Raw genomic sequence first — 25,623 nt, forward strand, 5'->3', positions numbered from 1 at the left:
TGTGATTGAAACCTCACAGTCGGATCTGATCACCTTCAGTCAAACTGGAGCAGTTGGGAATATTCTGCCAAACCACCAGTTAAACACAGAAAGGTGGTATTCACCCCAGCAGATCATCTGGTTCCTCTACTCGTCTTCCGGATGACTCCTTGACGAGCATCAGTGCTTCATGCAAAGCTCTCTCTCTCTCTCTCTCTCTCTCTCTCTCTCTCTCTCTCTCTCTCTCTCTCTCTCTCTGAGGACCTGCCTGGCTTCCACTTGTTAAATTCCCCGTTCGGATGCGTCACGCTGTGTGTCTGCGCCGCTCTGCTAAGAATATCTCCCCTAAATGATTCACTCTGTGGCAGATAAAAAAAAGAGAGCAACCGGCGATCAACGTGAGCGGAGACTAACTCCTCACCTCTCAGGGGCAGCGCCTGCCTCCCTCAAACCGACCTGGGACAGTTTGAGTAAATAGCGAGCAGATGGTTTGATCATTAAGCAAAACAAACTCTCCTCTGGTGCCAGTGTTGTCTCCTCAGACAGAGACAACCAGGCCCCTCTGTGATGGGGCGATTCATTTAGTCAGTTCTGCTTCACGTTTCTTTTCGGTCCAGACGAGCTCAGCTGCCGCTTCCTGTGACCTGATTCTTATCTGAGACTTAGCTCCTCTTGTCATCTCTCGCTCAGCATCCACTGCTCCTCCTGCCTCCTCCTCCCTCCGCCTCCCTCCGCCTCCCCTCCTTCCTCTCATCATTCGTTGTTCTCCTTCCCTTTATTCATAACAGGCTCATAAACTCGTGTGACGGGTCTGGCAAAGGGCCCGGGGGTTGCTGGAGTCTGCTTGCTCTGTGATTAATACACCACTGGTCACAGCAGAGACCGGAAACCTGCAGCGTGCTGATTATCAGCCGATTTATCGCCAAGCAGAAGATGTTGCGTTATCCATTTTATTTCCTGGTCACTGTTGCTGATATCAATCATAAACACCGCTCTGGTTCTTCCTGTCCAGCAGCTTTCGGGTCGTGCAGGGAAAGTGTTTCTTGCATATCAGTGAATCTCCACAGGATCTCCTGCCTCCGATTTGTCCTGTAGGTCTCCGTCCCCGTAGCGCTCGCTGAACCAGGCAGAGACACAACGGGAGACACCACAGAGTCGGACTCCTCAGATGCGTGATTGTTGTTTCTGACTCGCCTGGATCTGAGGCTCAGCGCGCGAGGTGTTAGAACAGCAATAACAAGCGGCACAATAAAGAACTTTAAAGCTACGTGCGTTACAAATATGATTTAGCTCGGTGTAATAATAATCCCTGTTCAGACTAGCTACCCTGAAATGCACATCCCCTGATCATTCACCTAAACAGGAAGTAGACACAGCCGATTCGCTTGCCTAGAGAAAATACAATAATCGAGAAATGGCGATGATGAAATGGAAGATGAGGGATTTCTTTTCCTTGACTGATGGCCTTCACTGCTTCTAACGAAACATATTTATTCTTTTTTGTTTTTACATCTTGGCAAAACAGCAATCATTTCATTTGTATCATGCTTAGATGGAGGTTCAGTCTCTGTGAGAGTTGAAAAAGGGATTGAGGTAACAGATATGAAAGTGTAAACCACCAGAAACCTTGTCACTGGTTTTCCATGGGGGCTTTCATCTGTTGTGTGTTGTCACTTCTGTTTCTGACGCATTCGTGACGTGGAGCATGACTCACCCGGGAAGAAAGCCAAAAAAAAGGCAAACTCCTCTTTTCTCAATGGGAAAAGAGTGAATAACCTTTTTTTTCTAGATTTACCTGTATTTAAAAAAAATACATTTTGGTGTAAAAGAGGTTTAATTGTAGTGTTTCCGGATTTAGCTTCATTTTAACGATTGTGGGCTAAAACATTATAAATACTTTCACGCTGACTTCTCTGTAAAGCAGCAGCATGTTGCCTTGGTTTTGTGTTTTCGTGATCACGTCGTTGTCGTGTTGTCTCCTCGCATCAGTCTGTCTGTCCCTGAATGCATCTGTCTGTCCACTGAGTGTGTGACAGTGGGAGTCAGTCCACATCACTGTCTCTCCTGCGCCTGCTTGTCACGGCACAAACTCATCAAACGCCTCCCGGTGCAGCAGCCCCACTGGGCACTTACTCTGCTGCAGCCGAGCTGGATCACTGGGTTAGGCTATTTCTGGAAGCAGCACTGGTCCTCTTGGCTCCAGAGGTGTGAGTGTGCGTGTGTGCGTGCATGTATATATATGCGTGTGTGTGTACGTGTGTGCATGTGTGTGTTCTATATGTGTGAACAACACAACCAAATTGCCTTCACCGTCAGCCCTCTGACTCTTTAGCTTTGTGTTTCTTTTATAATCATGTCCACTAGAATAACCTTTGCTTTAAAACCAACTAAAGAAATGTGTTTTTTGTAATATTAACTGTATCACAGAGAACAACATCAATTCAAAACTCAATTTCTATGCATTATTACTTGTCTTTTTTGACATTTATGAGCTTGTCTGTGTTTTAATGTAAGGGAGAAGGAATTAGTTCTATGCAGAACATTTATTAGGAGTGTTAGTGTGGTGGATTGAAGGTGACTCTTGTTAAAGGCTCATTTACTTTCATCGTTACCTGCTGACAGCTTTACACTCAGGACCTGTAGAAGGATTTGTGTTGTGTGTCCTTATTCTGTCAGGTGTTCTGAGGGATTAACCTTATTTCACATTTAGCTTTTACTCTTTAGACCTGGTTTCTTTAATTTTTCAGACTTTGTTTATTTTTCTCATTTTATCTCTTTTCATCTCGTCCTCTTTCTCTCATGCTTGCGTCTCTCTCGGCCTGATAATCTGCCACTACAGGCGTTTTTCATGCTTCTGGGAAAATGCCATGATTTGCTTCTGTCAAGAAAAGGTGTCTCAGTCTCATTTTGCTCGGCACCATTAAACCTAGTGAGCTGGGTTATTTTTCGACTATGTTATATGGTTGCATGGCAACACACTTTATGTACTGCCACCCGCCAAAGGCCACTTAGGAGAATATAGGCAGCTCTGATTTCTGGTATCATTAGTCAAGCACAGATGCAGTTATACATCCTCTAAATCTAATTCAGCACACATCAGTGTTATGTTGCATGATGCCTATGATACAGTCAATGAACGTATAAATAGAGATGTTCTCTATTGGCATATAGAGAGACACCTGTATCAGACACCAACTGAACGATACAGTGTGTTTTCACAGCTGTCCTAACGCTGTATGGAAGTGATGCTATCATTGTTGTTTGGCCTCAGGTTATTAACTATATCAGTTTTTTTATGTCATGACTTGAAGTCTAACATAGATGTTGCCGTGTGGAGCATAGATATATATCTATAAAGGCTAGATGTCTCATCCACGTTTCCGGTGAACAGAGTCGAACGTCCGCACATGGCGGCCAACTTGCCACAGGCAGCTCGCCCACCCATAACATTGTGTTGGTAGTGGTACATGTACTTTTTAAATAAAAAAATCCCAAAAAAATCTTGATTGTATATTTGTAAAGGGAAATCTTGTACCTATATGGAACCTTATTCTATTTTTTTGTAAATAACATAATTATTCATAAGTATGCAGTGTCATAACTACATCTCTGACGTTTGTAACAAACCGAACCATTTAAAAATCGGTTGAGAATTTAGCCAGTTATGGTTATTTAAAAAGTACGTACCACTACAACACAATGTTATGGGTGGGCGAGCTGCCTGTGGCAAGATGGCCGCCATGTGCGGACGTTCGACTCCATTGGTCGAGACATCTAGACTTTATATATATCTATGGTGTGGAGGACCTGTCGTCATTTAGACTGAACACGTTGATGTAAAAAGTAGTTCTTCACAAAATACCTGAGACAAATGTCATCATTATCCGATTTGTAATAACCCTTAAAGGTCCACATCTGGTTCAATCTTATCTTCCAGTCTGACTTTTATTAAAGTTCATTTCTCATGGTGAAAAACATCCAGAGTAACATCTGGAGCCACCTCTGCATCCTAATCCCCTCGTCAGCTTCACGATCCATAGTGAATGTTCCCATCATGAATATGTTATAGAGCCCTGATGATCTCACGCTGCAGCAGATCGGTCAGATTGAACTCATCACACTTGCATGAGAAGTGTTCTATGTTGATGTAATGGAGAAAACTGTCACGATGTAAAGTAAAAAGGTAAATGACGACATTCAGCCGTGTGTGAACTCCGTAAAATGCAGTAAAATGTCTGTCCATCATCAAGAAGCCACATCAACATCTGTCTCATAGATTTAAATACAAAAAGAGGCCTATGTGAGAATGAAAAAGCGCGTCACGATTATTTGAAGGACGCTGAGGAAACGATATGGGATCAGTTCGCTGAACACCAAGAATCTATTTATAACAAGCGACGGAAACAAAAAGTTGAGCTCCGTCTGCCTGAGGAGTTTAACATGCGACCCTCGGTTTAATTAGCAGAATAATTGGACGAGCTCGGTGCTTTTGTCTAAAAAGAAACTCGCTTCGCATGAACGTCTCTAACACATAAACACGCTGCTGTCGGCGGCTTGGAAACAGCTCCGCGTTCAGATGCAGGCAGACAGATGTGTGCGACTGAGGTGCGTGTGGAGGACAAGTGTTCGTGAAGCCATACAATATTAATGAATACCACATTTCCAGGCTGATAAACAACCCAGATTCATTAGAACCGGGAGAGAAGCTTATCACCTGCGAGCGAGGAATGACTCTGTATTTTTATTTTTTTACTTTAGTGATACATTTTGACTCTGCTAGGATGAGACATATGAATAATTCTCAGAGTGAGAGCATGTGGGGAAGTTTTATTACTTATTATAGTTTTGGCGTCGCAACCGATGGTTTTGTGGATCAGTGGACGTCAGTGTTGACGACCACAAGATGCCACAAGAATTGATGTTATGTCGGGTATAATAGAAAAAGTATGGATCAGTTGTTCTCTTACTGTTGGACACCCCCCCCCCCCCCCCCCCGGGATGGGGAGCATAGATTATTATTGCTTATTTGGAAAGGCCTTTTGTTAGAATGCAAATGTCTCAGTGGCTGAGATTCTTCTGAACCTTCTCTGCCAGCCCCCTCGTAAGAAATCCAGAAATTGTCCAGAATACAGCAGGAAAATGTGAATTCACAGCGAGCGAGTGGACGTGTTGATGATGTTTCTAACTTACAATGAACATGAAGGTGGAGGAAGAAGAGAGGCAGTAGTCCCGAGAATGTCCAGACCCACTTTTCCAGAGTACATGTCTGAAAACGGATTATGTTTATGAGTATGTATACTTAAATACTGTGCATCCCTGTTGTACGCAGGTGATGTGCCAAGCCGAGGGCCAACAGAAGAACCTGGTCCAGTCCATCGACTCCCTACCCACCAAAGGCCCCCTCTCCTGCCTGGACCAGGACCTGCTGCTACTCAAAGCCACATCTGCCGCCACACTGAGCTGCCTGGGCGAGTGCCTGAACATCCTCCAACAGAGCCAGAGCCACAGCCAGGCGCCACCTCAGTCTCAGGCCTCCCAGCGCTACCACGCCGACCACGGAGCCCCCTCCGGTGAGTCTGCCCCGGGCCTCGTTCCAGTGCTGCTCCTGGAGCCCCCGACTCCTCCGTCTCCCCTGTCCCCCTTGTCTTTCCAGTACCCTCCTCCAGATCCCAGCGCCATTGGCAAGGGCCAGCTGGGGCAGCTGAAATGGGGCTCTTGTCCCTGCCCGATTGGTACCATGAACTTCCGTGTTTGTAGTAAATGTTGTTGAACGTTGCATTTGAGTGTAAATTTCTTTCCATTCGCATTTTTGTCATAGTTTATAATTGTCTGTGCAGTTCTTTGTTGTGTTCTATTAAGTGTTGTCCGTCCGGTTGCATTGAAAAGCCAGTAACTCCTCCCAGATGGTTGTGCCAAGTACAAGCATGAGTGTGAAGTGTGTATGAACTTCTCAACCATTGATAGCATTTCAAACTGTGACCTTATGTGCATGTCGGAAAAAAAATCAGGGTTACGTGTGAATGGGTAAAACTAATTATAATGACGTATACTATGCACTTTCTGAATCTCCTCGAAGGATTACGTAATTGCCAAAGGAATCCACACTGGTGCCTAAAATGTCGGAGCTCTGCCATGTTTAACCCTCTTTGTGCCAGGTCACCATGGATCCAATAAAGTTGTTTCGATTTAAACCATTTGAAGCCTGAGGGTGGTTCTATTGGCATAACACCAAGGATTAGGATTAGCTAAGTGTTCCCTACAGGGGGAAGGTAGAGCCAAAATACAGGTTAAGTGGAGATTAAACATTTTTAATCTAGTGACAGTTTCCTGGTTACTGTAGATCAACAGCAACAGAAATGTTTTCTGCAGGATCCAGTAGTAGAGATGATTTAAAGCTATAATCCTAAAGTTCAAATCATGCTTCTGAGTTGAAGCCCTTTCTTTTCTTAGTTACAGTTCTTTAAGAAAAAGTAATTTCACTTCAACATCTATCTGCTCCAACACGACCTGCTTAGTAGAATTCACTGAGGTTAACAGAGACGCCAGAGATTTCGTAAATAAGCAAACCGGCATCCGGACGACACTCAACACTTCCACAAAATTCTACCACCCCTAGTGTTTCGGCTGTGTAATTGCAGCGTGTCTCACACACACCTAAGCACAACTATAAATGCTCGGACCCGTGCGTTAGCTACGTGTGTAGCTACAGCGTGGCTAGAACGCAGAAGCATGAATTGGGCTTAATGTGTGTAGGTTTTGGAAAGTGGCTCCGGAGGTTTATAACTTGCTCCGATACTGTGCGATGGCAGGCGTTTACATTGGATCCTACAATGGTCATTGGAAACCATTGTAATTGCTTTGGATCCAAACTGATGCCAACTGTTTTCCTCCCAGTTTGCAAACTACAAAGACTTCAGAGCCATCTTTCAAACCCTACGGGTTCCTGATGAATGTTGAGCGTAGTCCATCCATGACTTTGAGATGGTTTTTTGGGGATCTGGGTTTGGTTGGGTATGCTGGATCCCATCCAGAATCTGCTGGTCCTCACAGTTTGTTGGTCTTCTCTTTGCACCAGCGACCCCCCTGCCCTGTGCCTGTTCATCAGACAGGGGGTGGTGTGGAGTGGGAACGCCGGGCCGCAAGTACAAACTTCTTTCCTTCCGCTGCCTGGCTGATAAGTCCTGTGGGGGTCCAGCTGCTCCCCGCTTCCGGCATGTACCCCCCACACCTCAGTGAGGAGTCTTTTTGTTAGGATCCTCGGTTCAACCGGGGGAAGGGTATCGTGGTTCACTGGCATGGGCAGCATCCAGATTTGCTGCAGCTGATAAAGGGAGTGGCTGGCTGGTCGGTTTGTTGGTTGGTTGGTTGGTGGGTTTGTTGGCTGAATGGTTTTGTAACGACCACACGGGAAAGCTTTGCCACTGCATGGGCAACACAAGTCTTTGGTAGAGAGCCGAGCATGAGGTCGGACTGGGTTTGGCCGGCACGTCAGTCCCTCCCGGCTCCTCTGACGACAGAACCACAGCAGCTTCTTTGTGTCGGCTCGAGAGAGTCAGGGGACCTTTAATGGATCTTGCCACCAAAAACCTGCCAGTCACAAACCAGACAGTGTGTTATCAGCTGAAGTGAGGGAGGATCTCTGCTGCTTGCTCCAGCTCTTTGTGGATCCCTCCTTCTCCCCCTGTTGTTGCCCTGAAGAGCTTGAAGCCCAACTCTCCACCACCCACACACATTTTCCTTTAAAGGACTGAAAATCCATAAAGGAAATTTACCTTCTGCTGCAGCCCAATGAGAATTTGAAAAATAGGGCAAGAAGAGAAGAACGCGTATTGTAAGAGATGGATCACAAAATCCAGAAATGGAAGGTGAAGTCATTGGAAAACATCGACTGCATGAATGTTTGTCTCTTCACTGTATGATCTGCAAAAGCCTCTGGATTCACCTGCATGCTTATTATCCAATGGCCCAGACCCCCCCCCCTCCCCCAAACCCACTGAATATGTCTACTTCTGGTGCTTTATTGTGACGTCTCTGAGAACGTAGATCTGTCTGTGATTGTTTTTGTAAACCAGCCATTCCTCTCCCTTTTATATCTTTATCCTGAAATGAACTCTCAGGAAAATGTCTTGAGAATCACATTTTCAGAGAATTACCTCAAACATTCACTTTTCACTGTACGTCCAGCTCACTCACAGCTCTCAGAGGTTTCTGTAGAGGCGGGTTCACTAACACTCGTCGTGTTCCCGTCACTCAGTCGACTACAACACAGGCCTGAGGGCTGCTGCAGCACATTCGGTGGAGGCAGCCTGGCCCCGGACTCGGCAGCGTCACGACTTGTGTCAGCGCAGCTCTCTTCTCACTAATGGATATTAAAGAAACCTCCTGGTGCATTAGAGTTTAACCCAATTTCAGTATTGGGATTGGAGACGAGAAGGGGCCTCCGGTGCCGTTCCATTAGCAGCACTTTGAAATGGGACTGCATAGTCGCTTCAGAAAGTACTCAGATCCCATCTCCTTTGGCGCACTTTATTTATTGTGTTGTGAAATATATTTTCAGGGGATAACATTCCCTTTCTGCCCACCACTCTGGATGCCTGGGAATTAGACATGATATATATCTCTTGCTCACAGAACTATTCAGATCTGGAATTTGAGAGTATGCACAAAGAAATAACAACAAAGCTGGTTGAGACTTTCCCATGAAAACATTTTAAGGGTCTGAATAATCTTCATTATGGGTTATTGATGGACAAAAGGGTAATTTGATCAACTCTCACAATGTTTGCCAAAGGAGAAGAGGTTTGAATACTTTATGAAATTCCTTTATGAAAAAAAAACATTTAAATGCCAAGAGTTCATTTATAGAATAGAAAAGAAACATTATCGAACACATGACAATACACTGGCTCTGAGCTCGTAGTGCTGCTTGTGTGGCTGTAGACTCTAAAGTCACTTGTAGAGATTTAGCTGAACAGCACTTCAAACTCTGGCCTCAAAAAACGACCCTGGTGTTAAATTATCACCTCTTGACGTCCAAAGTCAGTAGAAGTCTGCTGCTCTCTCGCTATTTATTTCCTATATAAGTGTAATAACTGCAGCTGCTTCCAGGTCAGTTACTGTTGATCAGACAAACAGTCCTGGACGTAGGTTTCTTATATCCCTGCAGTTTATTGTTTGGGGCTTGAAGTGAAAATGAAACGTCATTTTTTGGCTTTTTCTGTTTATTGAGGTGAATCAGCACATCGCAACAGATCCAGGATATAATAAAGAGCCAATATTACATTTCAAACACACACACACACACACACACACACACACACACACACACACACAATTTCCTGTTGTCTAGTCTCTGTCCATCACACACCCTCAGCTTGATAACATTTATGAGAACTTTAATATTGAATGTGGGAGATGTGTAGGAGGCGTGGGACTCTTCTCCCTCGTCCCTCTTGGATTCTGCCAAACCTAAAATTAAGCATTAACACACACACACACACTACAACAACACAACAGTGTAAAACATACAGTATCCTCCCCTCTCTGTTGTTAACTAGCAGCCAGTAAGCGGCTCTGACCCGGCTCTGTCCTGTCCTCAGATGGTGTTCCTGTGTGGACTGTACCAAAGTCGCCCTCAGGGGAGCTGATGAAGAACGGAGGTCTGACCCCTCTGCGGTCAGCCGAGCCCTCGCCGGCCCTCAGGATAAGGAGTCTGTCCCATGGTGCTGAGGTGAGGAACATTGTCAATTATCACCTTCTGCTCTCCATCGTGCTCGTCTTCCTCTCTCTCTCTCTCTTCCTCGCTGTGTTAGAGCCTTTATAATGTGTCAGATGTGGGACTGAGACTCTGTCGTGCTGCACAATCAAGAAGAATTAAAGGAAACCATTTTCATTGCTTCATCTAAATCCTCCTCGCCGTGCCTGCAGACTCTGAAACATTCCTGCAGTAATGACGATGTAAAGGAAGGGAGGATCTTTCCCTCTCCTGCTTTCTTCTCCTCTCTTCGCCCCTTGTTGCGCAGCGGGGGAAGCAGTCGTGGCTTCTCAAAGTTTGAACAGAGCTACTGTCGGATAAGTGGGTCACACAGTATAGAGCTGGAACTGAGCCCGATCCCGGGAGGGGGGTTTCATTAATTCCTGCCTGCCTGGTTGCCTGCTGCAGAGAGCGGCTGCCTGACTGTCTAGACCGCCACGCATCGGTGAGGCCGCTCGGCGATGACGTGAGCCTGCGTCAGTCAGGTGGAGAGAAGGAGTTGTGGGTTTGACGCTCAGAAGGGGATTTGACATTGGTGCTTTGGTTTCAGTCCCACATGAGTAAAGTTAAAAAATGCTGTTTGATAACTTGTTTTAATCCAATCAAGCTTTTTAAAATCTGCTGCATTAATTGTACATGCTGTTAAAAAACTGCTAATTTATCCACATGTTGCATCATCTATAGCTACAATAGATATATGCTCTAATATCAGACTCACATCGTCTCTTATAGTTTCACTGGCGTCTCCTCAGCAGCCTCCATGTCAAATGTTCCCCTCGTGTCATTAGCTGCGGTGTTAAATCCAAACTGCAGAAACAGGAAGGGACATTTTACCTTTCACAAGAGCAGTGAATCAGCCTCAAACCCCACGAGGGACTTCCTGTGCCCACAGCCGTCTAGTCCAAAGACACCGAGATGTATTCTGTCACCTTAATGATCATCTCCCATTGACACACGAGTGTAAAATGGATATAACAGCCACGCTGTGTCGGCTAATTTACTGCTAATTGTCGAGCTGCTCAACCTCCGTCATGGTCCTCAGCTCCTCACGGCTATCTGGCGCATTAAAGAGAATTCAGAAATTATTGCAGTTATTATTCAGGAGGCCACAGCCAAGAAGCCGCACGGAGATTTCTGCCTAATAAAGTAATATTCTGTCCTCCACTAATGGCGAGTCTTAAAATAAAAGAAGCTAAGGTATGGCCCTAAAGGAAATTATGAAATATGTCAAACTTAGATATTTGTTTTGTGTACAGAACACAAATCTGTCAAACCAGAAAGAGGAAAGCTGTACCCATCAATATTTAACCATAATTACATGCAGCATCATCACTGCTACTAGCTGCTGTTTCTCACTCAAATATGTGTCATAGTTGCTGCCAGAGTTGTCAACTGAAAAAAAATCTAAATGTGAGCAATACGAGAATGTGTGTCGCTTACAAATTCACTGTCAAACTGGGATTTTCCTGCAGCTGCTTTAGTGGAAATGATCAGCTGCTACGACACGAGGAAATATGTTGTCTGCCCGAGTGCTGTGAAGGAATCTGGAAAAACAGGACATTAGGGAAACTGTGGATCTGGGGTCAAAGTGGTTTTTACCCAGTAGGTGATTTGTTCCTTTTTACCGGGGGGGGGGGGGGTCACCACGTCACTGCTGAAGACACTAGAATCTTTCTGGATGGCCTCTGACCCCCAGACGTGACTTTTTGGTTCGTAAACGAGAAACCTGTCAATTTATATATATATATATATATATGTGTGTGTGTGCTATTTTCTGGATCTTTTTTAACCCTTCATACAGCAAAACAAAGTGTTTTCTAGAATAGAAAGATGTAGATGTAGATGTGTATATTTATTTCGGAAATAGTACCATAACATGTGTGATGTTTAAAATAAGCATAAGCATCTTAATTTGTAACAACAGACTTCAAGTTGTGTTTTTTTACTGCACCCATCACTCCTCACATGTTGCCGTGCTCTGCAGCTTGTGGCAGATTTCCTCAGAGCCTTTGGAAGATGCTCTGGCTGCTCTTTGAAGAAGCAGGGCTGAGGTGTTATGATCTATGCAGCACGGATCTACTGAGGCACATTTGTGCAACTTGACACTTTATTCAGGTTTTAACAACATCAGCAGCGTCATGATTCCATCACGTGCAGAGTGGAAGTTAGAGCAGAGCAGGAGATGGAGGGAGGTCAAGGTCTCTTCAATCGATTGTCCTATCTTTAGTCAGGAGGCTAATGTTTAGACTGTTTGTTACTGTGAAGGTGGATGTGGTGAGATTGTTATTTTGCCATCTTGTGGCAGGGGAACACAAAGCAGAATATCCACTGATTAAGTGCTCTGGGCTACTGAATCACAAGGTTTCTGATCAAGTCGACTTTAAAGTGATATTTGATATTTATTCTTAAAACGAGGCCAACGAGAGACAAGAACACTTGTATTAATGCTTTTGATTAGATGTTCTTGTACTGCTGCAGCTCCAGCCTTCGTTACTCAGGTGTCACTGTGACATTGGACCTTCAACATTAGAGCTCAAGGTCAGCTCCTCGATCTAATGTTGCTTTTATAATCCTGGTCGCTTGCCAGTTTACCGTTTCCCCTGTAATCTCGGGAGTAGTCTTCAGAGCTGGGGAGAAAACGCATTACCTCGGAATAATAAAGGTTTTCTGCTTGAATTATGTATCAGCGCAGCAACTAGAGAGTGAGAGAGAGAGAGAGGGAGAGAGAGAGAGAGAGAGTAAGCACAAGGGCCTGAGCTTCCCTGTGGGAAAATGGAGGAAGAATTGCTGATGCTGGCAGAAATCAGGAGGGTTTATGCATTTGGAAACAGCAGCGGCGAAACTCCCTAGACACATATTCAACCTGTCCGCTGTTATACTGTGGATTCAACCTGCTGCTGGAGAACAGAGAGCTGATCACAGACCTGCAGTCAGTTCTCACCATTTTACTGAAGTTTTTTATATATCAGACAGAATTTATTTTTCGCTTTTAAAAACTCTGGGGAACTTTGCCCTGTCATATCTGCTTGTGTCTGACTTTGGCCTCTTGGTGCTGTGTGTGCAGAATAAACAGAAACAAACATATATAACAATAATAATAACAGTTGTGTCAGAGAATGTTTCATCTTCCTTCTCTCTTCTCCTTTTCCTGAGTGTGTGTCTGTGTTTTCCCAGCAGAGGGCAGCAGAGTGTGTAACTTTCTCCAAGGGAGCACAACACATTTATACAAGATGAGTCAGTCACATTGTTCAAATAGTGTCAATGAAATCTGCCTCTAATAATCTTGTGGCTTGTAGCTTTTGTAGTGAGATGAGCTTCTAAACAATATTCAAAATGTTAAAATTTTGTTTTTCCTAAATCTTATCAATAGACATAAATGTTCCATGTCACTCAATATGTTGTCCACCTTTATTCTGACTGTGCAGCATCAGCCACCAACTTGCTCTCTGCTCCTGAAACATAGCTTTAGTTTGGGAGAATTAATATGACACCTGTCTATTAGAAAGTGACACAGAGTGTTAATATTAATCCAGTTAACGAATCCTCTGATCAGACTGAGAAATGTTATATTCACAAAGGGATTCTTTAAACCTGATTATAATGTAGAAGTGCAGCTGAAACAACAGGAATGAATTTGCTCCTCTGCTCTTTTTATGGTTATTTTGATTGTTTACCGAGAAGAGTTTCATTTGAAATCAGTTGCTGTTTCGCCTCAAAGCTCCTCAACAAAGACAGTTTGATGCTCAGTGTTTGATCTTCTTCAGGATTTATATCGGAGATGGAGAAGTTGGTAAGAAAGAGATTTCTATGTGTGAAGACAGGTAATACAAAAAAAAAAGCTCATCATGTACTGCATTTACTGTCAGCAGTTAAATCTCATTGTGTCAAACTCTGCACATACATCATCCTGCAGAGTGACAAACATCTGAGTGAAGTTATAAGTAAAACACTCGATATTTACCACACAACTGTCTATAAATACACAAATGCAACCAAAATATATTGAACTTTACTGCAGAAAATACTTTTTTTTTCGAGTAAAATATAAATGATAATTTAAATATTAATACTTATTCGGTTTTTTCACAGCTAACTGAAAGAAGACACATTTTTTCATAAAGCACATCACTGACTTGATTATTATCTCAACGTGGATTTATATTGTTTTACTGTTTAAGCTGCAAGAGCTTAAACTTGTAGCAGACTGAAGATGACTCAACCTCAAGTGCAGTTAGTTTCTTTAATTTTGGCGTTGGTACGAGTGTGTGTGTGTGTGTGTGTGTGTGTGTCTGTGTGCGTGTGTGAGTGAGTGTGAGTGAGTGTGAGTGTGTGTGTGTGTGAGTGTGAGTGAGAGAGTCTGCACCTGCTGTATTTCATATCCTCATTAGATGCTGCACTGATGTAACTGCTCATTATAATTTATATATGAAGCACTGGAACTCAACATCTCAGACCCACTTGCCTCATTTTTATTTAAAGAAGAAGAAGAAGAGGAGAAGGAGGGAGAGATTTGGGAGATTTGTCTCTGACTCTGACTCTGATTGCGATTCTGACCCTAATTTTATTAACAGCCGTTTTTTTGTCTTGCTGGTGTCTACCTTCTTTTCTCATATCACTGCTTTACAAATCTGAATGCATTTACTATTCTGCTTTTGTCTGGTCTGTTCAATTGTGTTTTATCATTTTTGTCGCTACACTTTGGCAGAAACATCTTGTGTTCATTTAGATCTGCACCTATACCCAAAACACTAAAATCAAAACTTAAAAGCTGCTAATCAACTTAATATTGCTGTACATTTGAATAAATAAAAACAAAAAACATTCATGTACTTTATATAAAGTAACACACCAGGTAAAATAAACTGCTTCTTTGAGATGAAGGCCAACCGGGACCCAAACTGGAACCTTTAGAAGCTGCACCTCAAAAGCTTCTCAGCATCTCCCCCCAGAAGCTGTCATTCAAAACACACCTGACATTTAACAGGAAGGAATAGGAGCAGGGGGGGGGGATTTAAGACTTAAAAACTCCCACTTAAGTTGTGAACTCATCAAGTTGTTTAAATGTCTGACTCCTGCAGGCAGCGGTCCTCGTCTGAATAAAGGATGAGTTTCACACACGCAGGGACTTGAGTCACGGTTTGACTAAATGTCAAACAGCCGAGCAGGAGGTTGATTTTTAAGCTTGTTGATATATTTGCTGTCAGATACTTAACTGGGAAATGATGTGAATCATAACAGATGTTCCACAGCAGCTGCATATATTGGAACTATCTATCAGTATTAACAGGAACGAGAATGACACGATGGCATTTTATGTGTCTGCGCAGCAATGACAAAATGCGTGGACACACAAATAGCACATATTTGTTGCTTATGAGATTATTTTCCGAAAACTCGTTTTTAATCGGAGCCGAAAAAAGAATGACAATCTTAGTAGATGCTGTTTTTTATGTATTCTGCTGCTCGGGATCCTGGTGATGAGTATAACTTCAGTTTACCATCTTTTCTACTCTTTACGGTACAAAAAGCAGCAGAAGGAGGAGAAAGGATCTTTAACGCACACTTGAAAGATAAATCTAAAACCACACAGGGCACATCTGTCAGCAATTTCACAGCAAAAGGACAAAGTGAGTGAGTGGAGATGGATAGAGGGATAAGGAGGATGGATGGAGAAGTGAGGAGGGAAAAGGAGTTCTGGCTCATCTTCATCCCAATCTGAGCCTCCTGCAGCCGCCCACTCTCTCCCCTGATGCTCCAAGAGAGAGAGAGAGAGAGAGTGAGAGAGAGACACAAGCAGAGGGTGAGACCGAGAGGAAAGTTAGGGAAAAACCGAATGGAGGGGGAGACGGTGACGATGAAACAGAATATCGGATGGTGTGATGTAATGAGGAGACGAGGAGGAAGGAGGGTGAATGGAAGGAGCAGCGATGGAGATGACAGCACGAGGGCGGAGGAGGAGGAGGAAGAAGAAGAATGAATCAAAGGCAAGAGTGAAGTGAGTTAGAAGTGATGCTGACAGGATGAGAAGAAGGGCACGGAGGCAGGAGGAAGACAAAAATAAGAGAGAGCAGAGGTGGAAGGAGGGATGCCATGTCAGAGGAGAACAGGAGTGAGGTAGTGACGGAGGGAGGAGGTGGAGGCAACGTTGGAAGGAGATGTAGCAGAGGGCCGATAGGAGGGTGGAGAGGGAAACGTCACAGGGACTTTCCTCAGCTTCCTCCTCCCCTCCTCCCTGTTTCCGTCTCCTTCCTCCTCAGAGTGGGTGGTGGGTGAGAGAGGAGAGACTCTCTCTGTCACGCACAGCAGCTCTCCACCACCTCCACTCACACTTTGTCTCTATAACAAGACCCAGGACGCCGGTAAGAGAGAGCGGCTCCCTCGCTCTGTGAAGAGACCTCCACTCTCCTCTGGACAGAGTTCACCTGTGTAATTGGATAATAGTCCCGTCCTGTGTGAGCGGTGGTCGTCCTCCCCTCCTCGTGCTGTCCACCTGAGGCCGATCTGAGATGAGATCCAGTTTCATGCAGGTCAAGCCTGTGGCTACACAGCAATGCAGCGTGCAGAGTGTGAGCGAGAGCGTGAGTATCAGCTGGTGTTTGTGTGAATGCATCGTGTTTTCGGTTGTGGATGTGAACAGTGGAGCTGCAGCCCGTGGGCCACTCTTTGCATTTTGGTTCTAAACATCTCTCTTCTGAAACGTTGAGCCCAGTTCTCCTTCAACACCAAGGCTCTTGTTGACTTCATTAATTAAGGAGTGATCTCCCCGGAGCTGCTCGTTCGGCTGCTCCACATTTAGAGCATCTGCAGAAGTTGAAGGAATTTTTTCTCAAAGTAAAAGTCAATGAAAAATTGGATCTGTTTCTACTGTAAGGCATAAAAATCAGATCAAAAGTTTTTGATAAGAGCCCCTTTAAAAATGATGTAAAGTACTTAAATATTAAATAGACTAGTGCTGTATACATCATGAAACTTACTCTGGGTTGTCAGAGTTGTCATAATCCACTTATAGATTTGGTAGAATGGTGAAAATGGTTTTGTATTTAGAATGAAACAAGTTTATTTAAAATTAGCCCTAGCTTCAGCATCTGTAACATTTATGATTCATAATAAGTATGTTTGTCTGTTCCTGACTTACGAATATTTACACGTTTATATTCATGCATGTTTTTACAGTGTTACCAGGCTTTGAAAGATAAACATATTTCTACACAGGATAAAAACTAGAGCTTCCACTACTGTTGCTATACGGAGCGGCCATCTTGGATTTTGAAGTCTCGGGAGGTGCTTCCGATCTTCCAGTTGCAGCTACCGACTCGGGGGTCAGGAAGCTATGAGGTTTAATGGAACGTAGCGTAAAATGAAGGATGTTTCGAATCCTATTACAACTTAATGTGTCAGATCATCAAACTAAACACACTCTGTGCTAATGTGGTTATTTTTCCACATTTTGAAAAGTTTACTTACAAAAAAAACAACGATAGCTCAATACCGACGTTTCGAAGTGTCGAGATTCCGAAGCGATTTAGTTACAGAAACTATTCCTTTTTATTTTATTTTGAAACACGAGACAGGCGGGACTTCCTGTGTTCATCATCACAAGTGTGATTGGCTGAAAAGACGTCACGTGAGAAGAGATGCGTAAACACAGACGCGATTTCAATATCCAGATTCCAACTGATAATACCAGGTGTCAGAAAAGGATCCAATGATCGTACATGATGAGTTATCGATCGTACAGAGGCCAAAGTTATCGTACAAATACGACAACCACCTGGCCACACTGTACAGCAGTCATTTCCTGTTGCTGCCAGAAGCCTCTTTAATTAGTTAGAACCAGTGGAATCATAACAGACCTCCCCCATCCTCCTTCTCCCTTCACGTCTATATATATCACTCTGCAGCCCGCTCCTGAATGTGTGTTCCCTTGTCAGTGTGTATGTGTGTGTGTGTGTGTCTTTTGTTCATAAACGTGTACTCATTGTGTTAATGGCTGAGTGGATGTGTGGAGCTTTTGGCGTGCATGCTTTGAATGAAATATTCAGGTGACAGGCACGCCGGTCCTGGAAATCTTGTTTCTTCAGCGTTTTAACCCCCCCCCTCAGCTTTACTACTTATTTAGCTTTTTTTGCCGTTGCTTTAAAATGAGATACAGGAAAATTGAAATTGAAAACAGGACGCATGTATAAATGATTGTAATTGCTCAGAGACACAGAGAGATACGGAGGATAAAGACCGGTGGGGCGGACGGGGGGGGGGGGGGGGGGGGGGGGTGCAGGGGAGTTGTTGTTGCCCACAGGCTCCAGAGCACTTTCTGCATTATACATCAGCCTCTTTCTTGTTTTTCTCTTTTCCTCTCCCCGTCTTCCTTCCCTGCCCCGAGTCACTGCAGGAGATATCAAAGACATGTGCTCTCCTTTAACCTCCACTGGATCCATTTCCAGTTGAATGCTGGAACACAAAACGAAACACAAGTCTCCGTGCCCCCCCGACCAATGGAGGCATTGTGCGGATCAATGCTGAAGGCTCAGGCTGCTCGGAGGAAATACGCTGCTTCCATTGTCAGTGTCAATGGAAGGCAGTGTCAAGTAAATGAGGTTGTGTCCTCTGGTATTTATAGGCTGCTTCTCCAACAGGTCTCTAAATGAGTCAGTGACCTTATCGCTCGTATCGACAATTGAACGTTGGTGAAAGAAAAAAAAAACCTCTTCATCTTCCTCGGTTTGGCCTTTCTCCAGTGACAGGTTCCACGAGGAGCAGCGTCAGGGCTGTGAGGAGCAGGGAGTGGAATCATTTGAGTTGCTCTGTTTAGGTCCTCTGGAAAATTCAGAATAATTTACACGGAAGGTTTCCCGTGTTGGCTCGTAATGTTCTATTTCATGTAGAGCTTTATTTGAGGTTGTGTTTTCACCTCAGTCTGTTGCTTTGTTTGTTTGTCAGGAAGATACACAAAAAACGTTTGAGCAGGTTTTCAGGAAACTTGGTCAGTTCCCAAAATTATTAGAGTTCCATGAAATCGAAGAAAAAACAAGAACTATCTCGCAAAGTTGTAAAACAAATACCTGGATCCCCCCGCTGATCCAGATCTGAACTAGAATGTATTGATTTCCGGACTCATACTTCATCCTTCCACCAAGTGTCATTGTTAGTTTTCTTATAATTTACAACCGCTCCTCTTGTCTTCACAGCACCCCCCAGGGCTGGAAGACATCAGCCCCAGTGAAGAGGTCACAGACACGGAGGACAACGACGAGGAGGACCTCGGCGTCCTGGACGACCAGCGGAGCATCATCCTCCACCTGCTGTCTCAGCTCAAACTGGGCATGGACCTCACACGGGTAAGAACAACGTGTGGATGGATGTCCCCTCTTTTCCCCTGAACAAACACTATCTCTTTAACATGTTCTTTCTCTTCAGGTGGTGTTGCCTACCTTCATTTTGGAAAAGCGATCGCTGCTGGAGATGTACGCCAACTTCATGGCCCACCCTGATATGTTCCTGTCCATCACAGCCGGGGCCACGGCAGAGGACCGCATCATCCGCTTTGTGGAGTACTACCTGACGGCCTTCCACGAGGGACGCAAGGGGGCCGTGGCCAAGAAGCCCTACAACCCCGTGCTGGGGGAGACCTTTCACTGTTCCTGGGAAGTGCCGCGGGACAGAGTCAAGCCTTCGGTCAGATCCAACCAGGGCTCGACCTGGGAGCCGAGCCGGGGCCCCAACCACACGCAGCAGGAGGACGAGTCGCCGGGAGACTGCTACAGAGTGCGCTTTGTGGCCGAGCAGGTTTCCCATCATCCACCGGTGTCGGGGTTCTACTGTGAGTGCCGGGAGAGGCAGATGTGTGTCAACGCACACGTTTGGACCAAGAGCAAGTTCATGGGGATGTCGATAGGAGTGTCCATGGTGGGAGAAGGTGAATCAAACACAACATGACACTCATGAAATATTCATCTCAATCACTTCAAATCACCCCACTGCCAAACCTAACCCTAACCTCAACTCTAACTCTAACCCCAATCTGAACTCGTACATTTTCTCTGTACGGGTCATGAAGGTCGAGCTAACAAGGCGCTCCGGGTGGTGTTGGAGAATCTTTGACACGTCTCACTTTTGCTTTCACACATTCAACTCCTCCAGATAAAAGTTAAAAGTTAACAGAATTAATATAGAAAATATAGATGATTATTTTGGTTATTTGTTCATTTTGCCTGCCAGTATAAATACAGTAATGAGAAGAAACTATACACACATTTATTTATACATTATTCAACCTTTATTTGTACAGAATAGGCTAAGCAAACAACAAGTGATCTTTTACAGCTAAATGAAAATACAATGTGTAACAAGGATGCACATTTAAAACGTATCATTCACTTCATAGAGGTTGATTGTTATTCATTGAAAGTAATGAATAAAAATGTAAAATTAAAGGTCACAACAACCAACGAGTTAAAGAGGGAAGAGGCCGCTCAGTGAAACATCTTTTTTTAAGCAATACTAAATACAATACTTAAAGCCCTGCCCTTAAAACACAGTTAATTCTCTCTAATATCAATGAGCTGTATTTTATTGTGTCTCAGGAGGCTCATAGAGTTTTGATATGACTGATAACCCAGCAGGTGCTCTCTCTCTCTTCACATGAGAGCAAATGAAACCTCCTCTGCTGCTCTGGGGCTTTCGCTCTGTAGATTGATCGCTCTGTGTCACGATGTGGTCACAGCGACGCCTCATGCAGTTCAACCCCTAGAGGCGTCAGTCAGAGAAACGCAGCTGCACAAGTCGTCTCTTGTAATCATGAGTTTCACGAAGAGCATGTGAGGAGCTGAGGAACCTGGGGAAAGTGGTGACGAGATAAATGAACTCTTTGATCACGATGACGACTTGTGTCTAAAGTAAAAACAGCCTCTCAGAGAACAGAGGAGTGAATGTGTATTCATAATGATGTGGTGAAAATCAATTCTGAGTATCTCACATCACATGTAATAGAAAACAATTATTGCCGCCTCCAGCCAGGTTAATAAATAATGTAAATGTATTCCCTGTTTACCCAGAAGCACCCAGGGCACGGTGGTGAATTTGGTTTAGGCGCAACATGGAGATTAAAAGCATCAGAGACGGTTTCTTGAATAATATTAACAGCATTTAAAAGCACTTTAAAATGTTTAAATGTGATGTTCATATGGAATAATCAGCTGCTGGCTTTCACAAATACATAATGGAAACCAGTGGCAGGCACACGATTGAATTAATGGTTATTGCCCCAATATGTCCTTATGCATTTATACAAAGAGAGTGTGTGTGTGTGTGTAGGGGAATCTGTATTGTTTCAAGTTCTCCCCAGAATTGTATTTTCCCCCCATGAGGAGATATCTTCAGCCTGTTCTTATCCTAGTTTAAACGTTGTCCTCCAGGAGTCCTCTGTCTGCTGGAGCATGATGAGGAGTACGTCTTCACGCTGCCCTGCGCCTACGCCCGCTCCATCCTCACCGTGCCCTGGGTGGAGCTGGGGGGCAAAGTGTCCATCAGCTGCGTCAAGAGCGGCTACTCGGCCACCGTCACCTTCCACACCAAGCCCTTCTACGGAGGGAAGGTTCACAGGTGGGAGATTCTCCATGTGCCCACCGTCACCGAGGAAAGAAATCACCTAAAACTCATCTGTTACACAAACACAGCAGATATCAGGCTGAGGATGTGACATACTACTGGAAAGCATTGGCTGCGTAAAAACATTTAATAAGTTTCAATAGCTGTAGATGTTATAGATAGATTTTTCAAAAGCTGCAAAACTTCTCAGTGGTGCATGAAACCAATTTCACAATTTGAATTTCTTCCAAGGACAAGTCTTTGATTCTAACAGACATATTCAATAACATCTAAAGATCAGATCTCATCACTGGTGCAGACATTTAATCTAAAAACTAAATTCCTTGTCTAAAATATGTCATTTCATATACAAAATATAAATAAAATATTATATTGATTTTCTCCACAACCTTTTTGTGACCCTCAGAAATGATCTTGAAAGGCTCAGGACACAATGTTTCAAAAACGAAAACTTTCAAGATAAAGTTTGCTGTCCTGAATGTGTGGGTCTGTGAGTTCCATCTCTGTGTGTGTGTGTTGTGTTGCAGAGTGACGGCCGAGGTCAAACACAACCCGACCAACACCATCGTGTGCAAAGCGCAGGGCGAGTGGAACGGCACGCTGGAGTTCACGTACAGCAGCGGGGAGACCAAAGTGATCGACACGGCCAAACTCCCGGTCACCAGGAAGAAGCTGCGGCCGTCGGACCAGCAGGGGAGGAAGGAGTCCAGGTGAGAAGGACAACAACTACACAATGACTCGATCCTGATGGACCTCTCTGACCTGGGAGCTTTTAATGCCACCGTGTGTTTTACAGGTTTTTATGGCAGCACGTCACCAAATCGCTGAAGGAAGGAAACATCGACGAGGCCACGGAGCACAAACACAGACTGGAGGAGCGGCAGAGGGGGGAGGAGAGGAAGAGAGCGGCCGACAACAAACCGTGGACGCCCAAGTACTTCACTAAAGAGGTGCGTGAACTTCTCCTGATACAACTCACTGGTGATTTGAAATGTGGTTCCATAGGGAGGCTGTGGGGCCCTGGTGGAGAGCCAAGGCTACTGCCCCGTGTGGCCAAACTAAAGAAAGAGAAAGAGATCATATTCAGGGAAATCTGTTTAGTACTTTTTAAAGTAATCCAGCTGAGTTACCGAAAGTACTCTTTTTAACAATCTTATTTCCAGGGAGACGGTTGGATCTACAACAACTCACTGTGGAAGTCGACCTGACACCAGATCAGCTCCTCTCAACAACCGAGACCCTGCCTCCCCTCGCCCCCCCCCCGCAGGCCTCCGGACCCACAGACTCTCAGAGCGACACCACGGAGACACAATCACACAAAACAAGCAAGGTGCCAAATGGATCTCCACTGTTAGAACCGAACCGAGATGGGGCGGGGGGGTCCAGAGCTCTTGGGACAGAAGTACATTTTTATATACAGTTAATAGTATTACTATTCAAAGTAGAGTATTTCTATTTTTCACCTTGCCAAGGCCTTTTTTGCACATGCACAGTTCTGACGTTTGCCACCGGTGTTTTTCGATCAACCCGTTTCCTCTCAGACATCCTTTGGTTCGGAGCTTTTTGTTTGTCATGCAGCGTTAGTCGATGGACGTTCCCTGTAACACATTATACTGTAGCCGTGTGTAAGTACATTATAAAGAGTCGTTTATAAGAAGCACTTTTACCAATAGAAATAAATTTAATATTTTATATATCTGTGGCTTTTACCAATCAGGGTCGTCTCCAAGAGCTTAATGGAAAATAAGACCACCTGATCCGATAGAAACAGAGTGTGTGCTACGTTAGATCATGTGTTAAAGTATATTATTATTCCGTACATGACAGTGAGCTACTAGAAAGTAAGAGGTCCTGATTGTTTTGTCTGCACTATGAATGTATCTGGACACATTGTAATGGAAACGCCACATTTGCCCATCACCTCACGCTCTTTGTTTGTATTTCACCCACTGAGTGAGACGCCTCCACTTTCCATTACTACCTCTCTCATTCAGCTGCTCCATCGTGACATTATGACTCCAAACGGAAAACACAGGTTTGTTGGTGGTGTAGAGGTAGAGTTACCTAAACTCAATCATTTTGTTTGTGAGCAAGATTTCACAAAACCCACACAAAGGACTCAAAAAGGAATTGATTCTAGATTCAAGCCGTTTCTGAATCTGTGCCCTTCATAATGGCCCTTTGATTATCGAGATAGGCTCCTTACACCTCCACCAGTCCCCTTAAATTCAATCAAGCTGCACCACATCAGACACACAGATGGAAACCAGTCCCCTTAACCTGCCTGAATTGTATCCCAAAAAGAGCCATGAATTGGAAAAAGGGTGAAAACGTTGAAAAACGCCACATGGCACGTTTTTTTTTAAATGTGGGTAAACCGGCCAAAAAAGGTGATAAACTCTTTTCCCATCGACCAGTTGAGTTTGCTTTTCTGTTTGTCCAGCAAACACCACACAAGCCTGATGTTTGAAGTGTTCTTTACCATATGAAGAAGAGATTATGTTACAGAAAAGATTCCCTGGATCCGCACAAGCTCTGAACAGGTTCTCACCTGACCCACATCTTGCTCTGTAGTTTTAATGGAATCTTGCTCACAATGAAAACAAGCAAATGGACGGGTATGAAAACCTCCTCGGTCAAGGAGACTGGTCCACACTTCCCCTCATGAGGGTGTGCAGGAGAGTGGCCATGGTCTTGTATCTGGGGGGGGGGGGGGGGGGGGGGGGGGAGAGGAAGGTAACGACCCGTTGGACAGAAAAGGGTCAGACGACTGTAGAACCAGACTGAAAGACAAACACAACTCCAATGAATCATGTTGTTCTTCACTGAACGTTTGCTTTTTACGGCCTTTTTTTCTTTCACTCTTCACTGCTTCTTCCTTCCGTTGTATTCGTAGTGGTGATATTTTTAGCCAGGTGAATTTACCAGATGCCAGTTTGTAGCCTCGGCCGTGACAGCACACGGCCGATCTCCATCCCACCGCAGGGCAGCGTGACACCCGTCACCTCGGCTCCACCCTGTTCTCCGACACTCGCCTTACGTGAAACTGTCGACAAGGAGTTTTCTATATACCAGAGGATCCGGACTCACCTGAGTAGACAGTGATTGTGGATAAATGAAGGAAATGTCCATTAATAAAGACCTTGTACATTTTTAAAACTATGTCCTCTCGTTGTGAATGTGCAGCTGCTGACTCCTCCTCAACAGGGGCGGATCCAGGAGGGGGACCAGGGGGCACTGGTCAAAATATCATATTGTATGTTGTATGTGTGTTCGACATATAATTGGCCCCCCTGTGTAAACTGTGGCCCCCGATTTAGACCAGTCCTAGATCAGCCACTGGTTGTCAAACACACTTCAACATGGATCATTTCATCCTTAACTGAACAGAGCAGTTTGAATACTTTCGCTTTTGACTTAAAATGCATGACTTTATCTATTGTAGTTTTTACTGTGTACTTCTACACTGTCTCACTGGTAAGTTTACTTACAGTTTTTAAACTTCCACCACTACAAATTAGTATGAGTACAACTTGACGGTCGCTAAATATGTTGAGCTAACAGGTTAATGTTGAATATACCGAAAGCCAATTAGACGACCAAGAATTGAACTACTTCTAAATTTCAAAGTTTAAAAAGTATGCAATTTATTTTTAGTAACTGTACTATGTAGTTAGTTACAAATTAAACAGGTAGTTTGTGTCAAACATGTTACATGTCCGTTATTCTGTTACTTCCCCAACATTGAAAACGTATAACTATATATTATCAGTTCCTCAGTGACAGGAAGTAGATGTTGGAGCGATGGATTATCATTCATCTTTAAAATACTGCAATTCTCAAAAGAAGCCTAATCAGCAAATACTTTGACAGTTAATTGTCAAGGATCAAACATATTTATCATTTCTACCCACAGAATGTAAATATCTTGTTTTTCCCTCACGTACATAAGAAATTAAATATAGTTGTGTTTTGGACAAATTCACCAACAAAACACCAATATTTCCAGATTAAAAAAAAAACAAAAAAACACCTCCCAAGTCCTATTTTGAATTAAGTGACGTCAGTGCTATTTCAGGAGCTGCTGCTGCCAGCGACATCCAACTTTTATTTTATTCAGGGTTGCTGAGCGTTTGGCTTTTCATCCCGTGTGTACAAGTACAACGCTTCACGAGAAGGTTCTACTCTAAAGATCAACACCACCCGACCAATTTGCACCCACATGCAACGTGGCTGCGTCTGAAACCCAGTACCACCAGCATAACCATCAGCAGCAGCACTGAGGA

The 25,623-nt window shown here is 44.1% G+C and overlaps 1 protein-coding gene across 2 annotated transcripts in view; it reads left to right on the plus strand.

Moving 5' to 3' along the window:
• The window catches only part of LOC133972595 (oxysterol-binding protein-related protein 10), a 47,966-nt gene extending 23,921 nt beyond the window's left edge, over positions 1-24,045 (plus strand). For both annotated transcript variants that reach the window (XM_062410133.1, XM_062410132.1), the window contains 8 exons: positions 5,309-5,549; positions 9,579-9,709; positions 18,919-19,068; positions 19,148-19,646; positions 21,145-21,331; positions 21,865-22,047; positions 22,134-22,287; positions 22,501-24,045. In XM_062410133.1, coding sequence (XP_062266117.1) covers positions 5,309-5,549; positions 9,579-9,709; positions 18,919-19,068; positions 19,148-19,646; positions 21,145-21,331; positions 21,865-22,047; positions 22,134-22,287; positions 22,501-22,545 — 1,590 coding nt within the window. In that variant the 3' untranslated portion in view covers positions 22,546-24,045. The remainder of the gene's footprint in view (positions 1-5,308; positions 5,550-9,578; positions 9,710-18,918; positions 19,069-19,147; positions 19,647-21,144; positions 21,332-21,864; positions 22,048-22,133; positions 22,288-22,500) is intronic.
• Positions 24,046-25,623: the final 1,578 nt, after the last annotated feature.

Source organism: Platichthys flesus, chromosome 17, assembly GCF_949316205.1.
Source record: "Platichthys flesus chromosome 17, fPlaFle2.1, whole genome shotgun sequence".
Classification (NCBI taxonomy): domain Eukaryota; kingdom Metazoa; phylum Chordata; class Actinopteri; order Pleuronectiformes; family Pleuronectidae; genus Platichthys; species Platichthys flesus.